At 35.8% G+C, this 19,740-nt stretch overlaps 1 protein-coding gene across 1 annotated transcript; it reads left to right on the top strand.

Annotated features, from left to right (window-relative positions):
- Window positions 1-6,137: 6,137 nt before the first annotated feature.
- Window positions 6,138-13,715, top strand: LOC103325344 (protein ROOT HAIR DEFECTIVE 3 homolog 2-like). Its single transcript, XM_008227505.3, has 22 exons — window positions 6,138-6,669; window positions 6,755-6,821; window positions 6,902-7,004; window positions 7,182-7,252; window positions 7,766-7,829; window positions 7,911-7,976; window positions 8,089-8,136; window positions 8,217-8,279; window positions 8,387-8,443; window positions 8,647-8,805; window positions 8,903-8,971; window positions 9,066-9,157; window positions 10,306-10,384; window positions 10,891-11,056; window positions 11,137-11,261; window positions 11,378-11,640; window positions 11,720-11,816; window positions 11,909-12,079; window positions 12,164-12,268; window positions 12,785-12,879; window positions 12,987-13,083; window positions 13,168-13,715. The coding sequence occupies exons 1-22, from the start codon at window positions 6,522-6,524 to the stop codon at window positions 13,459-13,461; spliced, it is 2,499 nt and encodes an 832-aa protein (XP_008225727.2). The 5' UTR covers window positions 6,138-6,521; the 3' UTR covers window positions 13,462-13,715.
- Window positions 13,716-19,740: the final 6,025 nt, after the last annotated feature.

Here is a 19,740-nt window from a genome sequence, read left to right as displayed (position 1 = left end):
TTTAAGCAAGGGATTTTTATCCTATTATGTCTAGGTTTTAGTTTGCTATAAATACCCCCATGTAGTTCTTTAAAATTCAGATTTGAATGTTGAGTAAACCTTTTCCTAGAACTCTCTGATTTCGTCCCTTCGATCTATATTTCTTCTCCTCGATCTCCGATATTCTTCTTTGTTACACTATTTATGTTCTTTATCTCGTCTTTTCGATCTCTATTTCTTGTCCTCGGTCTCTTATTGTTTACCCCGAAAAGAGCCCGCCGGCCATTCGCTTGGGGTTTGGCTGTGGAGTTTGTTTGTTGCGATTGCAAAGGCGTGCCCTTGTTGGCGAGTGAAAAACTCCAACATGACTGAAAATGGTAAGACTGGAAAATACCCACCGATATTGACTTTAATCAATCAATTATGGATTGGGTGGGGAACTGGCCCAATACAAGGTTCTTTTCTATGCCTCAGTTAAGAGGACTTCAATATTCATCTAGCGCGAAAATTGTAACCGATAGAAGCTGAAATAGAACGATAATGGAAATGACAGAAGTTTATCGGAATATTTATCTATTTAGACAACTTGAAAGAAAAAGGAAGTACATAAACAACACAGCCTGAAGATTTCTCTATTTAGACCTAGTACATAAAATTGGCTTTATTTCAACATGTTTGAATTGCCATTGTTATCAGCTTTCGCTGTTGCTGGTATGCTTCTGATGTTTCATGTCGTGAGGATTCCACAATTATCCAAATGATCCCAACTTCGAATATGTTGCAATAGACATTCTAATGAACAACTTTCATGAAGAAAGAAAATTCATTAGAGCATTGGAATTACGCCCGAAGTGCCATTGTTATCAGCTTTCGCTGTTGCTGTGCATCTGGTATTTTCAGCTCTTAGGATTCAAATTTGCCAAATTTGGATATGTTGCAGTAGACATAGAGATGAACAACTTTCATGAAGAGAGAAACTTGATTTGAGCACTGGAAGTTGAAGTTTTGGCCCACTCCATCTGACTGCAGCAATGCATGTCTAGCCTTATTTTGGCCATTTTGATGTTCATAGAAAACTATCTACCATTTTTGGCAAAAATACAATTTTTGGTACAAACACTTATATTCTTCTCTGTTCTAGTGTTTGAGTGCTTAATCTAATACCTACGGGCTGTACTACATCAGAGGGTTAAAATATAAAGGGAAATAGCCCTTAATGCCACCCGTTTTTAAGTTTTAAGTGGAAATATCAGCCCTCCCCAAAAAATTTGCAAATACCACCTATAAATATATATTTATTGTCCAGTTATTGCCCACATAACACTTTATCTGAAATTTAGTTCTCTCTAAGCTCTCTATTCGTTCTCTCTCTCTCTCTCTCTCTCTCTCTCTCTCTCTCTCTCTCTGTATTCTCTCCTTCTCTCTCTCTCCCTTCTTGCTCTCTTTATCTCTCTCTACCCCAGCTCTCCTTCTCTTTTTGTGCAGAGGTATCCCTCTCACGCAGCTCTGTCTCACTAGCGCTCTTTGGTCTGAATTGTCCCCATCTCTTTGTTCTGAATCTAGAAACCCCTCATCGACCCCATCTCCTAGGTATGTCTTTAAAATAACGTAAGGTCACAGCTACTTGCAACCTTGAAGCTCTACTCCATTGTTGACCTCCAATAGGAGGTGTTGATGGTCATTTTGTTAATATCTGTGGGATTCTATGAAATAGGTTTTATTTTGATTGCTTGGGTTGCTATGAAATTAGTTTTATTTTAATTGCTTTGGGTAATGTTTTTGAATCTTGATGCTCATCCGTCTGGGTTTTTACCAAATGCATTGAGATTGCTCAAGATATGTGAATCTTGAAACTTGGGATTTTCCATTTGATGTATTAGATTTGTATAGTGTAATTGTGATGATACATTGTTCAGTGCTGTGTTATTGGTGTTTTATTGCTGTTGTGTTGTTGTTATATTGTTGTTATATTGCTGTTGTATTACTGTTATATTGCTATTATATTGCCTGGTTATTGTGGTTATATTGCAGTGATTTGGTCGTGGCTTCATATCTGTTAATGAAATGTTGTTTTGTCATGGTCAAAAATGGAGACAATTGTTATTATGGTTTGCTACAATAGAAAATGGGTAACCTCAAAGAAGATGTGCAAATGCGAATGGGGTGACTCAAAAGGCTTAATAGTACCACGGACCATCACATTTGCTGAACTATTGGATCGTGTGCATCATATTGGTAATACAAACATGGAAGACAAGGTTTGCTTAAAGTTCTCAATTTTGATGGCCTCAAATGAGTGGAAGCACATAAAGATTGAGGACGATGATGCAGGGTATCCCACCGCCCAAGCAGCCATCTAGTATTGGGCATTCGATGGATAATTTAAGGGTTGAAAGAGGAAGGGGCATGAGGTTTTGTGGTGGCATGTTTATGTAATTTAGGGGGGGATGTGATGGTGATGCAATGCATGATTTGTATATATAGAGTCCATATTGAAGGTGTGTACTATAGGCCATCTGTCTTTTAAGGGATGTATACTTCAACCCTTTTCCAATTTTTAATTTAATGTTGGTTTACTTTTTTTTAATTTTTTTCGTCTAAGATATTTTACAAACCATGCTGATGTAGTACCTACTGCAAAAAGATCGTATTGCAACTCTATTGTACTCTTATTGACATCATATTGCCATTAAACACATGAATATTGCGGATTTATTGCCTCTATATCGCCATTGTATTGGACATGGATAAACTGTATACGCAGAAATACAAAAAGAGGCATCATAATTCCATAAAATCTACTTTTCAAACTTACATAATACAAGTAGAGGCCACCCTATAGTTACTTAATACAAAAAGAGGCCAACTGAACATGATTCCATTTTACATGTTGTTTTCACTACATTTTACAACTAGTCCAAAGTCATATTAAAGTGTCACAAATTTGTTGTTGTTGCCACATTCGAAGTTGCATACTCTTCAATTGCGGCGACCACAACCCATGAAATTCATGACCCACAGTGATATTGTCCCAGTTTCCTTTTGAATCCACTATTTTTGCAAACTTACGAAATAGTTCGAATCCGGTTTCCACTTGTTGTTGCTTCAGCTAGGCCATTTCATCAAATTCGTTGAATACCATAATTGCAGTGGCAGGGGCAATTTCAATTTTGGCTTTCAACCCTTGTCTCTCACTCTGTTTTTCATGTGTCCTTCAAATTACTTGTCTCTCACTCCAATTTCTGTCTCACAAGGATTTAAATCTTTACCTTGCATGATCATTGACAATTAACTATATATCTAAAGACACATATCCAGACACCAGATAATCATGACACCGCTTAATTTATAATAGGAATGTGCGGTAGCAAAAGCCTAATTGAGAACAATTCAACAATAAGACATTAGGAAACAATTTATTGACTTCAAGGTATAATGTAATTGAACATCCTATCAATCAGTGGCAACCACAATAATGACTCCAATATGCCCTCCTTTCAAATGTAAGGAAATTAATGAAATTGACACCATCATCCCTTCAGTTTTTCTTAACAAAATAAGAGGTTTGTATGTATTGTCTGCGTTATCAATATCAAAGATAAATGAATAAATAAACCATCAAAACTGTAAAAAATGTTTGTTACACATGTACAATTAAAACATTAAAAGTTCACCTCATAAATAGAGTTCTCTAAGTATCCATACACAAAAAAGAAAAGCAAAAGCTTAAAGAGTTAGCTTATAGCAAAATCCATGGCCCCATTTCTCTAAACCACACCTGCTGGTGACATGTTCCCATCTTCACTCATTTCCCGCCTTGTTTTAAGCAGACAATGATCAAGCACAAAACAGCAAACTTTTAAAGAACTCATATTACACCACATATGGTTCTTTACCCTTTGTTTAGACATTGAATATTCATCCCCAAACTGAAATTCCAAATAATCACAAGAGAATATGAAAAACAAAGAGAACTTATCCATATCCAATATGCAAGCCCTAAAGTTAGCAAACAGACTAAAAGCAAAAATATGTCAAATTAACAAGCATTATTCTAAAACAAAAAGTATTATATGGTTGGGAGCATACAAGTTATAAATGATATACACAGGTTAATTGTCTTTGACTTTAGATATCATTTTCAAGAAAGAAAATAGATACCGATTAGACTTGTAAGAAAGTTACATACATTGGTCATAAAGACCCATAGTAAGCCACCAAATACCAATTAATAACTACTATAAAAACCCAGATGAGACACAGAGGTGCCTCACGGCTCCTCATCCTCTTCAAACCTCTCTTGCTATTTCTTTTGTTTTCTCTCTTCTCTTTCTAAATCTTGAATGCAAACCAACCAAATTAAATGCCAATCAAAACACACCTTTTAATTTGCCAAACTGCTGAGACCAATATGGATGCAAGGCAGCGGTTTAGGTCTTGGAATTTGGTGATTTTTGGGTTTCTAAGTATGACAGATAGAAATTGATTGTGGAGGAAGGAAATTGACAAGAGATGGAGGTTGTGAGAGGTTGAGAACAAAGACGACGATGGTTGACAGAGGGACGATGATAGAGGGTTTGAGGGAAAGAGAGGGAGAGGGTTCTGGAACTAAATCAGAGCGCCAAATTTGAAACCTAGTGAAACAAAAAAAACAGCAGCACCTGAACAAAAATTCGAGGAAACAATCATACATCTATGATGCCTAATAACCCTCAAAACAATCATACATCTATAATGCCTAAGCCCTAAACCAATTTCAGTGAAACCCGTAAACCAATTTATGAGAAACCCCTAAACCCTATACCCATTTCAAAGAACCCACTAAACCAATTTAAGAGAAACCCCCAAACCTAAACCAATTTCAAACAAACCCGTAAACCAATTTCATACAAACCCATAAACCCCAAGCCGTAAGAAAATGTCGATGAACAGTACCTGTTTGAGGTGAACGATGGTGTTGATCTTTGATGAACAGATTCCACTGGGAGAGGAAGAGAGAAGAAAGAGTGACAGCTAAGTGACGAGAGACGAGAGAGTTAGAGCTGAGCGACGAGAGAGTGAAGAGATTGTGAGAGATGGAGCCAAGAGAGAACTGATTGGCAGGAGGTAAATTTCAGAAAAAGTGTTAGGTGAGCAATAAGTGGACAATAAATATATATTTATAGATGGTATTTATAAAATTTTTGGGGAGGGCTGATATTTCCACTTAAAACTTAAAAACCGGTGGCATTAAGGGCTATTTCCCTTAAATACTACTTGTTTGCAAGTCAATACCATTTTCCACTAGTCTTTTGTTTTGATTTTTATTTTATTCAAACGATGTTATACTTTAATATAATCTAACCTTTAGGGAGAGATATTTAAACTCAGATACATAGTGAAGAACACATTCACTCTAACCAACTTAGCCAAATTGACCCGGCTGGCCATGTAAGTTTTATTCTTAAGAATGCAGCACGAGCAGAGGACATTGAGCAAATGACAAGACTGGACACAAAATGGAGCTTGAAACTCGAAGGCCGAGCCCATCACTCCCTACCAGGCTTTACCCAAACTGCATCTTGGCCTTGTTACCAACCAGACTTAATGTAAACAAACCTTTTCATTTTCGAAGAATAAAAAAGTTGAATATCCGTTAGTTACTTCCCTCGCATGATATAATTTCCAATTTCGAGAGGATTTACTTGACACAACTCGACTCAAATTTCAATTATCTAAATACCGTCTAAGTTAATTTCATAAATACCAATCACCCTTCCTTTTAAATTCTTTTTCCTTTTTTCTCACGTATACTTTGAATATTCAAATTTAAATTTCTTTTTTTCCCATATTTGCTTAAGCAACTTGACATATTAAATTAGGTAACATAGAACCAAAAAATGTAGCTACATTATATCAGCGTGTCAAAAATTTTATTTATTAAATTCTTTTAATCATGAATACATCAACAGTACCTTTTCACAAAAGTAATTATTCTTTTTTGTTTGGACACAAAAGTAATTATTGCTTGTCGATGAACAAAAATAATGTGAAAATATGTAATTATATTTTTTAAACAAATAATATAAATTATACGGCGGTAAAATACACCAAAGTAAATTTATTTGACAAGCGACCGATAAACACGAAGCTTTCATTGTAGAGAGAGAGAGAGAGAGGAGTTAGGTGGCGAATCCAATTCTGCCACCAACGATAATACAAACGAATTCAACGACACATCGCCAATTTTCTTGAAACCAGAAAAAAAAAAAAAAAATACATAAAAGAAGAAGAAGAGATCTCGATACTACGAAAAATCGAGATTAGAAATTTAGAAGACACCGGTCCCTCTCTCTACTCTTCACTTTTTTATTTACTCTGTTTGCTCTTCAAGCAAGAAGAAGCTTTACTTGCTCACAAGAAGAAGAAGGCTTGAGTTCAAAGGCAGCATAGAATCTGGGTCGTCTTGCTCTCCAAGTTTATATAAGTCGGCGCTTGAAAGTTGTAGCCGTGAAGGCTAGATTTGGGCTCTCAGAGTTGGAGATTTTGAGAGTATTGTATTCATGGAGGAAGATTGCTGCGCCACACAACTCATCTATGGGGATGGTCAGTTTAACTCCTCTGGGCTCGACAGGTTCGTCAAGGAAGTGAAGCTTGCTGAGTGTGGACTCTCCTATGCTGTGGTTGCCATCATGGGTCCTCAGAGCAGCGGTAAAAGAAAGCTTTTTTACTTTAATTAATTTAATTGATTGAGCTTGAGCAATATTGGGGCAATTAACTGCCTATGAAATCACAGGGAAGAGCACGTTATTGAACCATCTGTTCCACACTAAGTTTAGGGAGATGGATGCATACAGTGGAAGGTTAGCTTTTCAGTTGGTCATATACTCAATTTGCTTTAGAATAGGTGCTAAATATATATATGTGTATCTATTTACTCCAGGAGCCAAACAACAAAGGGTATTTGGATAGCCAAGTGTGTTGGCATTGAGCCTTGCACGATTGCCATGGATTTGGAGGGTACTGATGGCAGGGAGAGAGGCGAGGTAATCAGCTTTCTGTTAAAACCCCATTTGTTCTTTTTGTGGAGGGATATAATCAGAGCTATATAATGCGTAGTTCTATTCACATTTTAAACTTCTCGTAACTTCTCTATGTAAAATGTAGTTGTTCTCAGATTTAATCGCTCTTCATGCTTCCTCTGCAATTCTGTTCTTTTCCAGGATGATACTACATTCGAGAAGCAAAGTGCCCTATTTGCCCTGGCAGTTTCAGACATCGTGCTGATAAATATGTAAGCTTGTTTTTTGGTTTATCTTGGAATTACCTGGCTGATAACGTACAGTACTTTGCATAGTTGATGGCCATATATGTAGTGGTTACTCCAATTTATTAGTGGGTTGTAACTTGTTCTGGTAAGTGTTATGTTGAATGAGTGTCCCCATTTAAGATTGTCACATGCATTGGTATCTCATGTCAGTTTGTTTTAGCAAGACAAAATTGGTTTTCAACATCTATATTCCTAGGAAAGAAGCTTCTGATATCATTTCATTCTCGGTGAGTGTTTAATTAGGACTTTGCCCTTCATGAAACGGGGGCTATTCACATTAGGAACTTTTAATTCAGAGTCCTGAAGTTGATTGACATTTGAAGATAACAGTATATACGTAGGCTCATAGTGACAACCATATACCGTCTACGTGACTTCTTATCTGGAAAGTCATGTCTATACATATTTTTTGATTGTACATATACATGTAATTTAAAATTAATTTAAGATATTAATTGGAGATTGGATTATATATAGGTGGTGTCATGATATAGGTCGCGAGCAAGCTGCAAACAAACCTTTACTGAAAACAGTTTTTCAGGTACCCTTGAACCATGTCTATATCTCTACTGTCTATTCATTTAATGTTGGTTAATGAAATTCTGGTTTTGAATGTATATAGGTCATGATGCGCTTATTCAGCCCCCGTAAAACGACATTACTGTTTGTTATACGTGATAAAACAAAGGTCTGGGCATACTTTTTCAACTTATTAACAGGATCTATCTAATTATGTTACCCTTGTGAAATATTTTCTTGTTCCATATTAATTTTTTTCTTGTTTGTGGCTGTTTGTTTAGACCCCGTTTGAATATCTGGAGCCGGTTTTGAGGGAAGATATACAGAAGGTAATTTTGTCTTCAACGTTATGTTGTTTTTATCCCTTAGTTGTTTTCTTCTTATCTCTCAGATATTTTAAATTCTGCAGATATGGGATGGAGTTCCGAAGCCCCAAGCCCATAAAAGTACCCCCTTCAGTGATTTCTTTAGTGTGAGATCTCTTGTATCCTTCTCTACTCTCTGACAGCCTGTGTTCTATTTAATGTCGTCATTAGTCAAAGCTTATTGTTGCTGATTACAACATTCTGTGACGTGAAGGTAGAAGTAGTTGCTTTGTCCAGTTATGAAGAGAAGGAGGAGAAGTTTAAGGAGGAGGTAACCCCTCTACTATCAGGAGCAATTCGTTATGTCCAAAATCATATTGGCCATTATATTTCTCTTTTTGTGGTTTCCGATTTCTGGGGAAACATAATCGTTTGATTTCCTTCACATCAGGGGAAACATTTCTTATATTCCAAAGTAAATTAGTTAATTGTAAATTTACTGTGATCCTTACTGTTATGGCCTGTATCATGCAGGTTGCTCAACTGAGGCAACGCTTTTTCCATTCTATTTCTCCAGGAGGGCTTGCTGGTGATAGACGGGGTGTTGTCCCTGCCACAGGATTTTCCTTTAGTGCACAACAGATTTGGAAAGTAATCAAAGAGAACAAGGACCTGGATCTTCCCGCTCACAAGGTTTCTTAGTTTCTTTTCTTCCCATTAGAAAATTATTTGTGGTCTTCACTTCTCATATGCCTATGACATATGCATAATACTTAAATGATTAAATTAGGTTATGGTTGCTACTGTTCGGTGTGAAGAGATTGCCAACCAGAAATTTAATCAGTTAGTCTTTGATGAGGTATGTACTCATTTATCTCCATTTTTGAGATGCTTAGCCTTCTAATATGATCTATAAGGTCTTATTGGTCATTGATTGGATGAATATTATTTAGGATTGGTTCGCATTGGAAGAAGCTGTCCAAAAGGGTCCCGTACAAGGTTTTGGTAAAAGGCTTAGCTCCATCCTAGGCACCTATCTTTCTGAGTAAGTTTCACTATGGTTTAAATATGTTACTTTAATTCAATGATGAAAGGAGAGGGATTTGGTGGAACATCTAATTAGGAGAAGAAACGCTGTCTTTCCTTTCTTTTCCCTTTAGACAGCATTTATAGTCTGCACCGATTTCGTTTCTAACTTACAAAGCATTGTTCTTCATTTGTTTCATTGGAAAAAAAAGAGACTTGGAAAACCTAATACCATTTAAGTGTTGTTACTTTTACTCTCTTAATTTAAAGTTTTCTTTTAATTCAAAAACATGTGTTAAAATTGAATATATATTGGTGGAGAAAGATATGAGGAAGTACATACACTATTAGATGCTTAAGATCATTTTCTCTGGTTGTAGTAGCTTCACGTGATCTGATTATATTTGCTTGTTTTCAGTCATCCCGCCGGGCTCTCTCTCTCTCTCTCTCTCTTTCTCTAAAGTAGTCATGAGGCTTTTTATTTTGCAACACTCTCATTCCCAGCCATATATATTAGATTGTTTGTTCTGAAGAACCAAGCTTGTGTGCCTTATTTAAGAGCTCCATCTTCTGTATTTCCACCAGCAGAAAGTTAATTTTGTCAAAAAAATAAAACTTCTCCTAATGTTTGTCAAAAAAGATAAAACTTCTCCTAGGTGATAGTACTTATGGCGCGACAATAAGTAATTTTTTTATTATCCTTCAACTGCTTGCAAGGAAGCAACCAAATGCTATGAGTATGATGTAAAGTTCTTAATATTTGATCGGTGAGACATTACTCTGTTGGTTATTTCACACTATAATAACAAAGCAACCACTGTAGCCATACTGCTTTTCAGAGAATAATTCTTTTTGTCTGTGAAGTTTTGGGTAGTATAGTGTATCTCCATTTTATGCTGCTATTACCTTATATTTGCAGTAGTTTTACATTGTCATTGGATTGATCACTTCTTCAAAAAAATTTGGATGCATTTTTCACATGTTACTCTGTCCGCTGGTTTTGGCTTGACTACTAAAACTAGCGAGTAGTGTCTCGGTGAGGGATTCTTAACGTGTGTATTTGTGCTTATTTTGTGTGTTTACTATTCATAGGAAGTAGTTGTTGGTGTTGTACTGTTGTTAGTACTGGCTTTATTTCTATGTCTTAATCTTGCTTATGAATGATAGATATGACATGGAGGCCGTCTACTTTGACGAAGGAGTAAGGAACTCAAAACGACAATTGTTGGAGTCAAAAGCATTGGATGTATGGCTACTCTCTGTCTCTCTAATTTAACTGAGGTTGTAGTTAGGTTTTCAGTTTCTTAGACAATTCTTGGAAAATAGGGAACTCGTGATTAGTGGTGGTTTTTTCATTTTTAGAAGCCTTTGAATTAATTTGTATACCGCTCTACTGTTAACCCCAATGTCAAAATGAAGGGCATGATAATGAAGTGTATTGGCAACATAAATTTTCTCCTTCGTAGTCCTGTCAAATAATTATGTTTAAAATAAGCTGCCAAGCATCATTACTGAAGCTTGACTCCATCTAATTACATACAAGAAGTTTAAAGTGACATTAGAGCTTGCTTGTTATGTAATGCTCAAACAGTAACATTGCCCAATCTTTATAGTTCAGATTCTCTTCAAACCCAAACTAATTAATGTGCAGGATGGATTTCGTATTGTTGGTTTTGAGAATTCATAGCAGCCACTGATTTCAATTATCATGCTTATTTTAGCTTAAATCTTGTTTTCCTATGAAATTTCCAGTTTGTTTACCCTGCATACACGACCATGCTGGGACACCTACGCTCTAAAGCACTTGAAGATTTTAAAGTGAGGCTGGAGCAATCGTTAAACAAAGGAGGAGAATTTGCTTCATCTGTTCGTACCTCTACCCAGTCTTCCATGCTTGAGTTTGACAAAGGATGTGCAGGTAATAGAATTTTTGCAGGTAATTAATATGCTTGTCAACCAAAAAATCTTTGTTATTACTTATGTTTTATGCTCTTTCAGATGCTGCCATACAACAAGCTGATTGGGATGCTTCGAGAGTCCGGGAAAAACTTAAACGTGATATAGATGCTTATGCATCATCCGTTCGTAGTGCAAAGTTGTCAGAACTGAATATCAATTATGAGGTAATTTTCTGATAATGGAGTAAAGTCTTGGTTATACGCAGGATGATACTTTTAGAGTTATGCTCATATTATTTGTTACTCAAAATACTCAATTCCAATACCCTTTAATTTTGCAGAAACAACTTTCTGCATCTTTAACTGGACCTGTAGAGGCACTACTTGAAACTGGTGGAAAAGACACTTGGACTTCAATAAGAAAACTTCTTAATCGTGAAACTGAAGTTGCAGTATCGAAGTTCTCAGCTGCAGTTGCTGGTTTTGAGTTGGACAAAGATACATCTACCAAAATGACGCAAAATTTAAGGGATTATGCAAGAAATGTGGTTGAGAAAAAAGCACGAGAAGAGGCTGCAAACATTATGATCCACATGAAGGATCGGTAGATAACTAATCAACAAATTTTCTCCTTTTTTTCATTGTCAGTTTGGTTGCTTATGACCTTTGTTAACATTTCTCAGGTTCTCGACAGTCTTCAATTATGACAGTGATTCAATGCCTAGGGTTTGGACTGGGAAAGATGACATTAGAAGTATTACCAAGGATGCCCGCTCCGCAGTAATTATTGGGAACTTTTATGGAAGTATTGTTTATCTGTCTATTTGTGTTTAAGTGATATATTATTGTATTTTATGATCTCTTTCTTGCAGTCTCTAAAGCTTTTGTCGGTCATGGCTGCCATCCGCTTGGAGGAGAAGCCAGATAATATTGAAAAACTTCTCTTTTCTTCTTTGATGGATGTAACTGTTACCGTTTCATCTTCGCAAGATGGGAGAATAGCAGCTTCTACAGATCCTCTTGCCTCAAGCACTTGGGAAGAGGTACACCATTAATACGTTTTGGTTTCTCTGTATAATGTTTGTATGATCAAACTGGTTTCTTATTTAAGGTTAACTTTGAACCAGGTTTCATCAAAGGATACTTTAATTACTCCAGTACAGTGCAAGTCGTTGTGGAGACAGTTCAAGGCAGAGACTGAGTATAGCGTCACTCAAGCTATTTCAGCCCAGGTATATTTTTAATTTCTTTTATCTTAAATCTAACTTCAGTAGTGTAATTGTTCTTATTATCATTAAAATGGTGTTGCATGAAGAATAAATGGACTTTATTTTTCAATGTTTTGCAAAATTTTAAATTAGGAAGATATGGATATTGGAGTATGCTCTTGCTAAAGTAATGGGCAACTAGTTGTAGGTACTTGGAATTAGGATGTGTGCATTGTCTTCAGATGACATTTCTTTGTTCTTATTTATGTAAATTAGATTTTCTTTAGTATTGAAACAAAAGATTGTATATATGAAGTTCCAGAACATATGGAAATCTGAATATTGAGAAGTGCACAAATTCTTGACTTTTTAACGGCATAGTCTCATTGGATCAACTTATTTTCAAGTTCAATGCATTCTTGTTCTACAAAGGGGACCCTAGCATCCTAATATTGTTAACAAGCTCCCTACCTTTATGCTTAGTAGCTCAATCTAATCCGGCAATTTTAATTATGCTGCTGTTTGCTTTTGTATTTGCAGGAGGCTCACAAGCGGAGTAACAACTGGTTGCCTCCTCCATGGGCTATTATGGCGATGATTGTTCTTGGTTTTAACGAATTTATGCTCCTTTTAAAGTAAGTTTATTAAGAGTACTAGGTTCTCCACATTTGTTAATTGTTTGGATGTCCCTAAAGTCTGTCCCATCTGTTAATCACGTGGCTTTTCCCTTCAAATGAAACAGGAATCCTCTCTACCTCATGGTTCTATTTGTTGCATTTTTAATTTCAAAGGCCTTATGGGTACAGATGGACATTGCGGGAGAGTTCCAACATGGCACCGTGAGTATATAATTGAGTTTTTACTGGAATTTTCCTTGTTTAATCAGGGTTCTAATTTTAGTTTCCTTTTTTTGGTGTTAACAGCTGTCAGGAATACTATCTATTTCATCGAGGTTTCTTCCAACTGTCATGGATCTTCTAAGAAAACTTGCTGAAGAAGCTCAGGGTAATCCAGCACCTGAAGCACCCAGGCGGCCAGTATCAGTTGCTTCCCAGAGTCATAGAAATGAAACACCTCCGCCAAACACAATATCAAGTTCAATTCCTGAGTCATCTGTGTCGTCTAATTTCTCGTCATTGGATGGTGACGTCGAATACTCAAGCCCTCCCTTGAGACAAAGGAGACCTACGAACGTTCAAGAAGTCGAACCGTTGTGATGTATATGCTCTATGTTGTCTGTAACCTGTGTATCAGATTAGAATTACAACGCTGTTGTCGCGTTAGTTTTCTTACTTTTTTTTATTTTATTCTTGTTCGCAGTTGATGAAATAAATGGGGTTTGCTGAATACCGTGGTCTTACAAAATAGTTTAGCTGTTATTGATGTTTCTAGGTGAAGGTAGAAATTAGATTGTAAAATCTGTGCACCACATATTTCTAAATTTATATGGTAATGAAATATCATTTAAAAACCCTTCGTCTGCTTTCTTGAGAACTTTTTGTCTGCTTTTTCGTCTAGTTAATAGTTATTATGCAACTGAGCAGGGAACTTTCTCTTGACTAAAACAACTCTAATTTCAAGCTGACCTGAAAATCTTGACCAAAAAATATTGAAAAGACCATTTTCGTGGGGTTTGAGTTGAGCCTCTACCGTTATATAGTTGGCCAAAAGAAAGCACTAGTTGTTCATTTGTGATAAAAAAAAAATTATAAAAAAAAAAAACATACAGAAGTGAAACTTGCTCATCTCAACTCAATTGCTATTCCTTAGTTCAAGAAGAGACTGGGAAGCCAAAACCTTATATATATTGTGGTGTTGTCTTTTGATATAATTTTTTTGGTTTTTGCTCCTTTTGTATGAAAATGTAATCATTCTCTGGTTCTGGGCTGATACAAGACAAATTTTATGGAAAAACAATTGTCTGCCGGAAATTTTAACCTCTAAAAAGGTGAGGTACAAAATTAAGCACGAGCAAGATCCCTCATCAACTAGGCCCGTGGACAACGTTATGGTCTTTGCTCCCTAGACAATCATCTATTCAAGGCGTGATACATATGTTTATTATGAACATGAAATACACAATATTAACATTGTGTTTTCTGCATGAAGTTCCGGAACATATGGAAACACTTAATATTGAAAAATGAGCGAACTCTTGACTTGGTAACGGCAAGTTAATGTAGTCTTGTTTTTTTCTACAAAGAAAACCCAGCATCCTAATATTTTTAACAAACTACCTATCTTTACGCTTAGAAGCTTAATCTAATCATGCAAACTTATGTGTATGATGCTGTCTGCTTTTGTATACTCAGGTTGCCTCCTCTATGGGCTATTATGGCCATAGTCGTTCTTGGTTTCAATGAATTTATGCTCCTTTTAAAGTAATTATGGTCGTTCAGAGTACTGGGTTTGTGCACACATTTGTTAACTATTTGGAAGTCCCAACTGTCTTGCCCATCTGTTAACCACTGTGCCTTTTCTCTTCAAATGAAACAGGAACACTCTCTATCTCATGGTTCTTTTTGTTGCATTTGTACTTACAAAGGCCTTATGGTACAGATGGACATTGCGGGAGAGTTCCGACATGGAACTGCAAGTATATGAAAATGAATTTTTTCTTTCGGTTTCTCTTTTCGTGCGGAGCTCAATTACTGAGTAATCTGTGTGATATAATATCTCATCATCGGATGGTGGTAAGCCCTCCCTTGAGACAAAGGCGACCTACAGACGTTTAAGAAGTCGAGCGGTCCTGACTCGTGGAATGGTGCATGCTCTCTGTTGTCTGAACCATGTGTATCACATTAGAATTACTACGCAGCTACGCTGTTGTGCGATGGTTTTCTTTCTTTTTTATTTTATTTCTTGTTGGCACTTGATGAAATAAATGGGGCTAGCTGAAATACAGTGGTCCAAATAGTTATGTTTCTAGGTGAAGGTACGTAGAAATTAGAATGTAAAATCTGTGCACTATTTTATCCCCAAAAATAAAAAAATAAAAAAAATCTGTGCACTACATATTTCTTTATATTAATTATGAAATATCATTTCGTCTGCTTTCTTGAGAACTTTTTGTCTAATTAATGCTTCCGCAATCATGTTTCTTATTTTTTTAGTTAAAATTTGATTAAAAAAGCACAAAAGCTATTTATGAGCTATTTATAAAATTTGAACTCTAATCATATTCCCTAGTTTAGGAAGTCATAAATACTATAATTATTTTTTTAATTTAATATAATTGGTCCATCTCAATAAAAAAATTATACTAAAAAATAGTTAACATTCATTAAAAGTTTTAAAATATGCACAAAACAAAGGAGTATTAAATTATAGGGAGTCATTAGAAGTCCTCTCTTTCCTCTCAAGATTTAGTAGCTCTTAGAAGTCTTCCTATTTTATGAGGTGAATAGAGAACATAGTTGGAATTGTATTTTTCCAATTCCTCACAAAATTTTGTCTAAAGAGGTGGTTTAGGAAGCCCATTGCATATGCTTTTAGTCGTCTAGTTATTATGCAACTGAGCATGGAAGTTTCTCTGGACCAACACAGCTCAAATTTCAGACTGATTTGAATATTTATCCATGTAGTGGGTCTTCACTTGCTTCACTGGTCATTTTCCGATTAAGTATATTTGCATATTTTGACAAATTGCTTTATACGATTGAATATTTTCTTATTTTGTATTGCTGAATATTGGATTTGGCCTTGAGTTTGAAATGATACATGTTTTGGCCTTGAATTTGAATGTGATTTTGAGTTTTGCCGGATGTGTCACACATACTGCATGTGGCGATGACCATTTGTTGTTTGGATATTTTGTCGGTGTGCGGTGTCCTGGATATCTTGTGTTTGTCTTGTAAGCGATATCCATTATGTATTGTCGGCTGATCGAGCAGTGTCTCCATTAACCTCATCAACCCCATCAACCCTAAATCCCACCCGCTTCCTCCCATCCCACACTCGAGATCCACCTCCAGCCCCAGCCGAAACCCATCCCTAGCCCTTGCCCCCAAGACCCAGACCCATCCCATTCCCCAGCCCCCTATCCTCCACACGAGCCTGCAGAGAGAGAGAGAGAGAGAGAGAATTTCAATTTTCTGTTTTTCATTTTTATTTTTTATTTTTAATGTACAAAATGATCATTTTGCTCTCATTTTTAACGGGAAATTAGATGAAATGTTGTGGATTTAGATGGAGAGGGAAAATTGGCAAAAAAAGTTTATATTCTTAATTTTCTATAATAAAAAAAATATATATGAGGTAAATCGAAAGTTATGTACAAGTTCAAGGGGCAAATCTCCAGTTAACCCTAAATCAAAATCAATTTTTGATTATTTTGGCCCACCTTATGACTTCTATTTCCGCATTATTTACAATACTTTATTTCAGTTAAAAGTTACTTTTGGTCCATGTAGTTTGACACTTCAACAACTTTTGACCATGTAGTTTCAATTCCTTCAATTTTGACCATATGGTTTCATATTTGTAGCAATTTAAGGACAAGTTAGTATCCTATCAATTTCTTTGACGATACAAGGGGCAATTTTGTCAACCAAAAATCCTTGAGCATAAAAACTCGTCTGAAAGAAACTCCCCTAATTTCATATTAGGGCTTGAAATTGGTCATTTGGGTTTAGGGTTCTTCAAAAATTGGGATTCGTGGTTGATTTTCGAGCCCTAATATGAAATGGGGAGAATTTCAAACAAACTTTTATGCTCAAGGGTTTTGGATTGACGAAATTGCCCCTTGCATCGTTAAAGAAATTGACAAGAATATTAACATGTCCTTGAATTGCTATAAATACGAAACTACAATGACAAAATTGATAAAATTGAAACTACATTGTTAAAAGTAATTGAAGTGTCAAACTATAGGGACCAAAAGTAACTGTTTGTTACTCCAATTTGTCAGTTAGTGGGATGTAACTTGTTCTGATAAATGTTATGTCTAATAAGTAGACGTGTCTATTTTAGATTGTCACATGCATTGGTATCTCGTGTCAGTTTGTAATTAGGACTCTGCCCTTCATGAAAAGGGGGGCTTATTCGCATTAGGAACTTTTGAGTCCTGAAGTTGTTTGACATTTGAAGATAACAGAGTATACGTAGGCTCATAGTGACAACCATATACTGTCTACATGACTTCTTATCCGGAAAATCATGTCAATACATATTTTTTGATTTTACATATACATGTAATTTAAAATTAATTGGATATTGGATTATATATAAGTGGTGTCATGATATAGGTCGCGAGCAAGCTGCAAACAAACCTTTACTGAAAACAGTTTTTCACCTTGAACCATGTCTATATCTCTACTGTTTATTCAGCATTTAATGTCGGTTCATGAAATTCTGGTTTTGAATGTATATTTAGCCCCCGTAAAACGACGTTACTGTTTGTTATACGCCATAAATAAGGTCTGGGCATACTTTTTCAGCTTATTAAAAGGATCTATCCAATTATGTTGCTCTCTTTTTCCTATTAGAGCACTTCCACCTCGGAATGAAAGGACAAGGCAAAGGTAAAGCAAGGTTTGTTGCTATCCATGTGAATAGTGACAGCTCTTGTCTTTTTGTTTTCACTGCAAAGGGCAAGGGTAATTACTGTTCACTTTAATTTATTTTTTATTTTTTATACTTAAACCATTAATTTTAATATATTTAAACCATGGTTATCCACGCGCCTCCGGTTTCGATAGAAGAGGTCATTTGTATTTTTACACAAATAGAATTTAGTGAAGGAGAAAATTATTTGGTGTGGAAAGTAAAAAATATTGGAAGTTCTTTTTTTTAAAATCTAATTTTGTTGGAATTTTTTTTAGGCAACAAAATCACACCCGTTGAATTTCTCAAAAATATATGATCAGAGCATCCGGAAAGCACCATGTGGCTTCTTCTTGTTGGTTTTTGTCAGCACTGATGTCAGCAGTCTTTGAGCTACATCCCTAATGTCAGCAGTCTTCGAGCTATAGCCCAAGCAATTCTTGCCGATGAGCCAGACCCTGCGTGCTTGAGGGGCGCCCTTTTGCCTGCCTCCCCACTTGCGGTGGAGGTGCTGTTATAAAAGTCTCAATATTCCTTCAAGGATGAGATTCAACAACGGCAACTAAAATTGATCACTAGTCATGAAAATGATTGGGGCCACATACAAAGACTTTTGGTTCACATAAATTATTATGTTTATAGTACGACAGTCTAGAGTGAGGATAGTTTTACATATAAACTATTAAAATGTCATGAGAGTATTGGTTTAAAAAAAAATGGTGTCACGACAGTCCACACAAGTAATATACAAGTAAGTAAAGTGTTGTTCCCATAAAGACTGTAATTTCCTATTAACTACCAATTATGATTAATTCAAAAGTTTATGTGAACAGTTGTTAAGTAATTTTGACACTTTTTTTGGGCTTTCAATATGAATTTTCAATTTTGAGTTTTTTTTTTTTTGGTTGTTGTTGAGAAAGGGCAACACTACTTATTGAATACAGAATGTAACAAATATAAAATTGGGGTTATGTCTTCAAAGATTAGGCGAGTGTCTCTACTTCAATGGGTTTGGACGTCGAGCTAACAAAGTAGCCGTACTTACTCAACCGCAAGTGGGAACAGAAGCCTTACCTCCAGTAGAATGCACCACCTAAGCCTTACATCCACCATGTTTGTAGTACGACGGCTATAAGTAAAAACTTCTCTAGTATGGCATCATACTCTTGGTGTCTTTTTTTTTCAACGGATGAGGGTTTTGGAATTGTTTGCTAAAAGTAAATATCGCATACGAAAGTGAAAGACGAGATAGACTATGTACAGAGAGTAATTTGGCAAGTATATTGCCATTGCCTTCTCCGATAAGCATCTTGTGGACCAAGTGTAGACTATTAAGTAATTTCCGGGAATCTTAAACATATTTAGCATTGCTCAGAGGCATTAACCCTTTTTAATAGATTAGTTTGAAGCCCCACAAATAAACAAATTTCTTGAGAAAAAACATGGAAATTCTTCTCAAGAGGGCCCTATTATAATTTATATAATGAGTAATGCTACACTTATCACATTATTATTCCATATTTCTATACCACATGATGTGGCATATGCCACATCAATTAAATGAATGAAGTGTATTTTAATAAATAAAATTAGAAAAACAAAAACTAGTATTTTACATGATGTGGTATATACACATCAGCTGCCACATCATGTGGTATAAAATTATGATATAAAAAATGTGGTAAGACTAGTATTATTCTTATATAATTTGTCACGTTGTCCAAAAATCTAACGCAATCAAATAGATCTCAAGTCTCAACCGACTGAACCCATAATAATTTTTTCTACTCGTTTGTCTGAAGCTAAAGAGTGATATATTTTCACAAGGTTATACATAATTACAGAAAAGCCTATCTATCTATAAATATATGTAAACTCTGTCAAGAATATTACGTACACAGATTCTCTCTCTCTCTCTCTCTCTCTCTCTCTCTCTCTCTATCTACTCAGAG

The sequence above is a fragment of the Prunus mume genome, linkage group LG3 (assembly GCF_029339155.1).
Source record: "Prunus mume cultivar Tortuosa linkage group LG3, ASM2933915v1, whole genome shotgun sequence".
Lineage (NCBI taxonomy): Eukaryota > Viridiplantae > Streptophyta > Magnoliopsida > Rosales > Rosaceae > Prunus > Prunus mume.
This window is presented reverse-complemented; position numbering and strand designations above follow the sequence as displayed.

Coding starts and splice junctions, on each gene's coding strand:
- LOC103325344 (XM_008227505.3), top strand. CDS start 6,522: ATGGAGGAAGATTGCTGCGCCACACAACTCATCTATGGGGATGGTCAG. Junction 7,830..7,910: donor TACTGAAAACAGTTTTTCAG/GTACCCTTGAAC, acceptor GAATGTATATAG/GTCATGATGCGCTTATTCAG. Junction 12,880..12,986: donor GAATTTATGCTCCTTTTAAA/GTAAGTTTATTA, acceptor CAAATGAAACAG/GAATCCTCTCTACCTCATGG.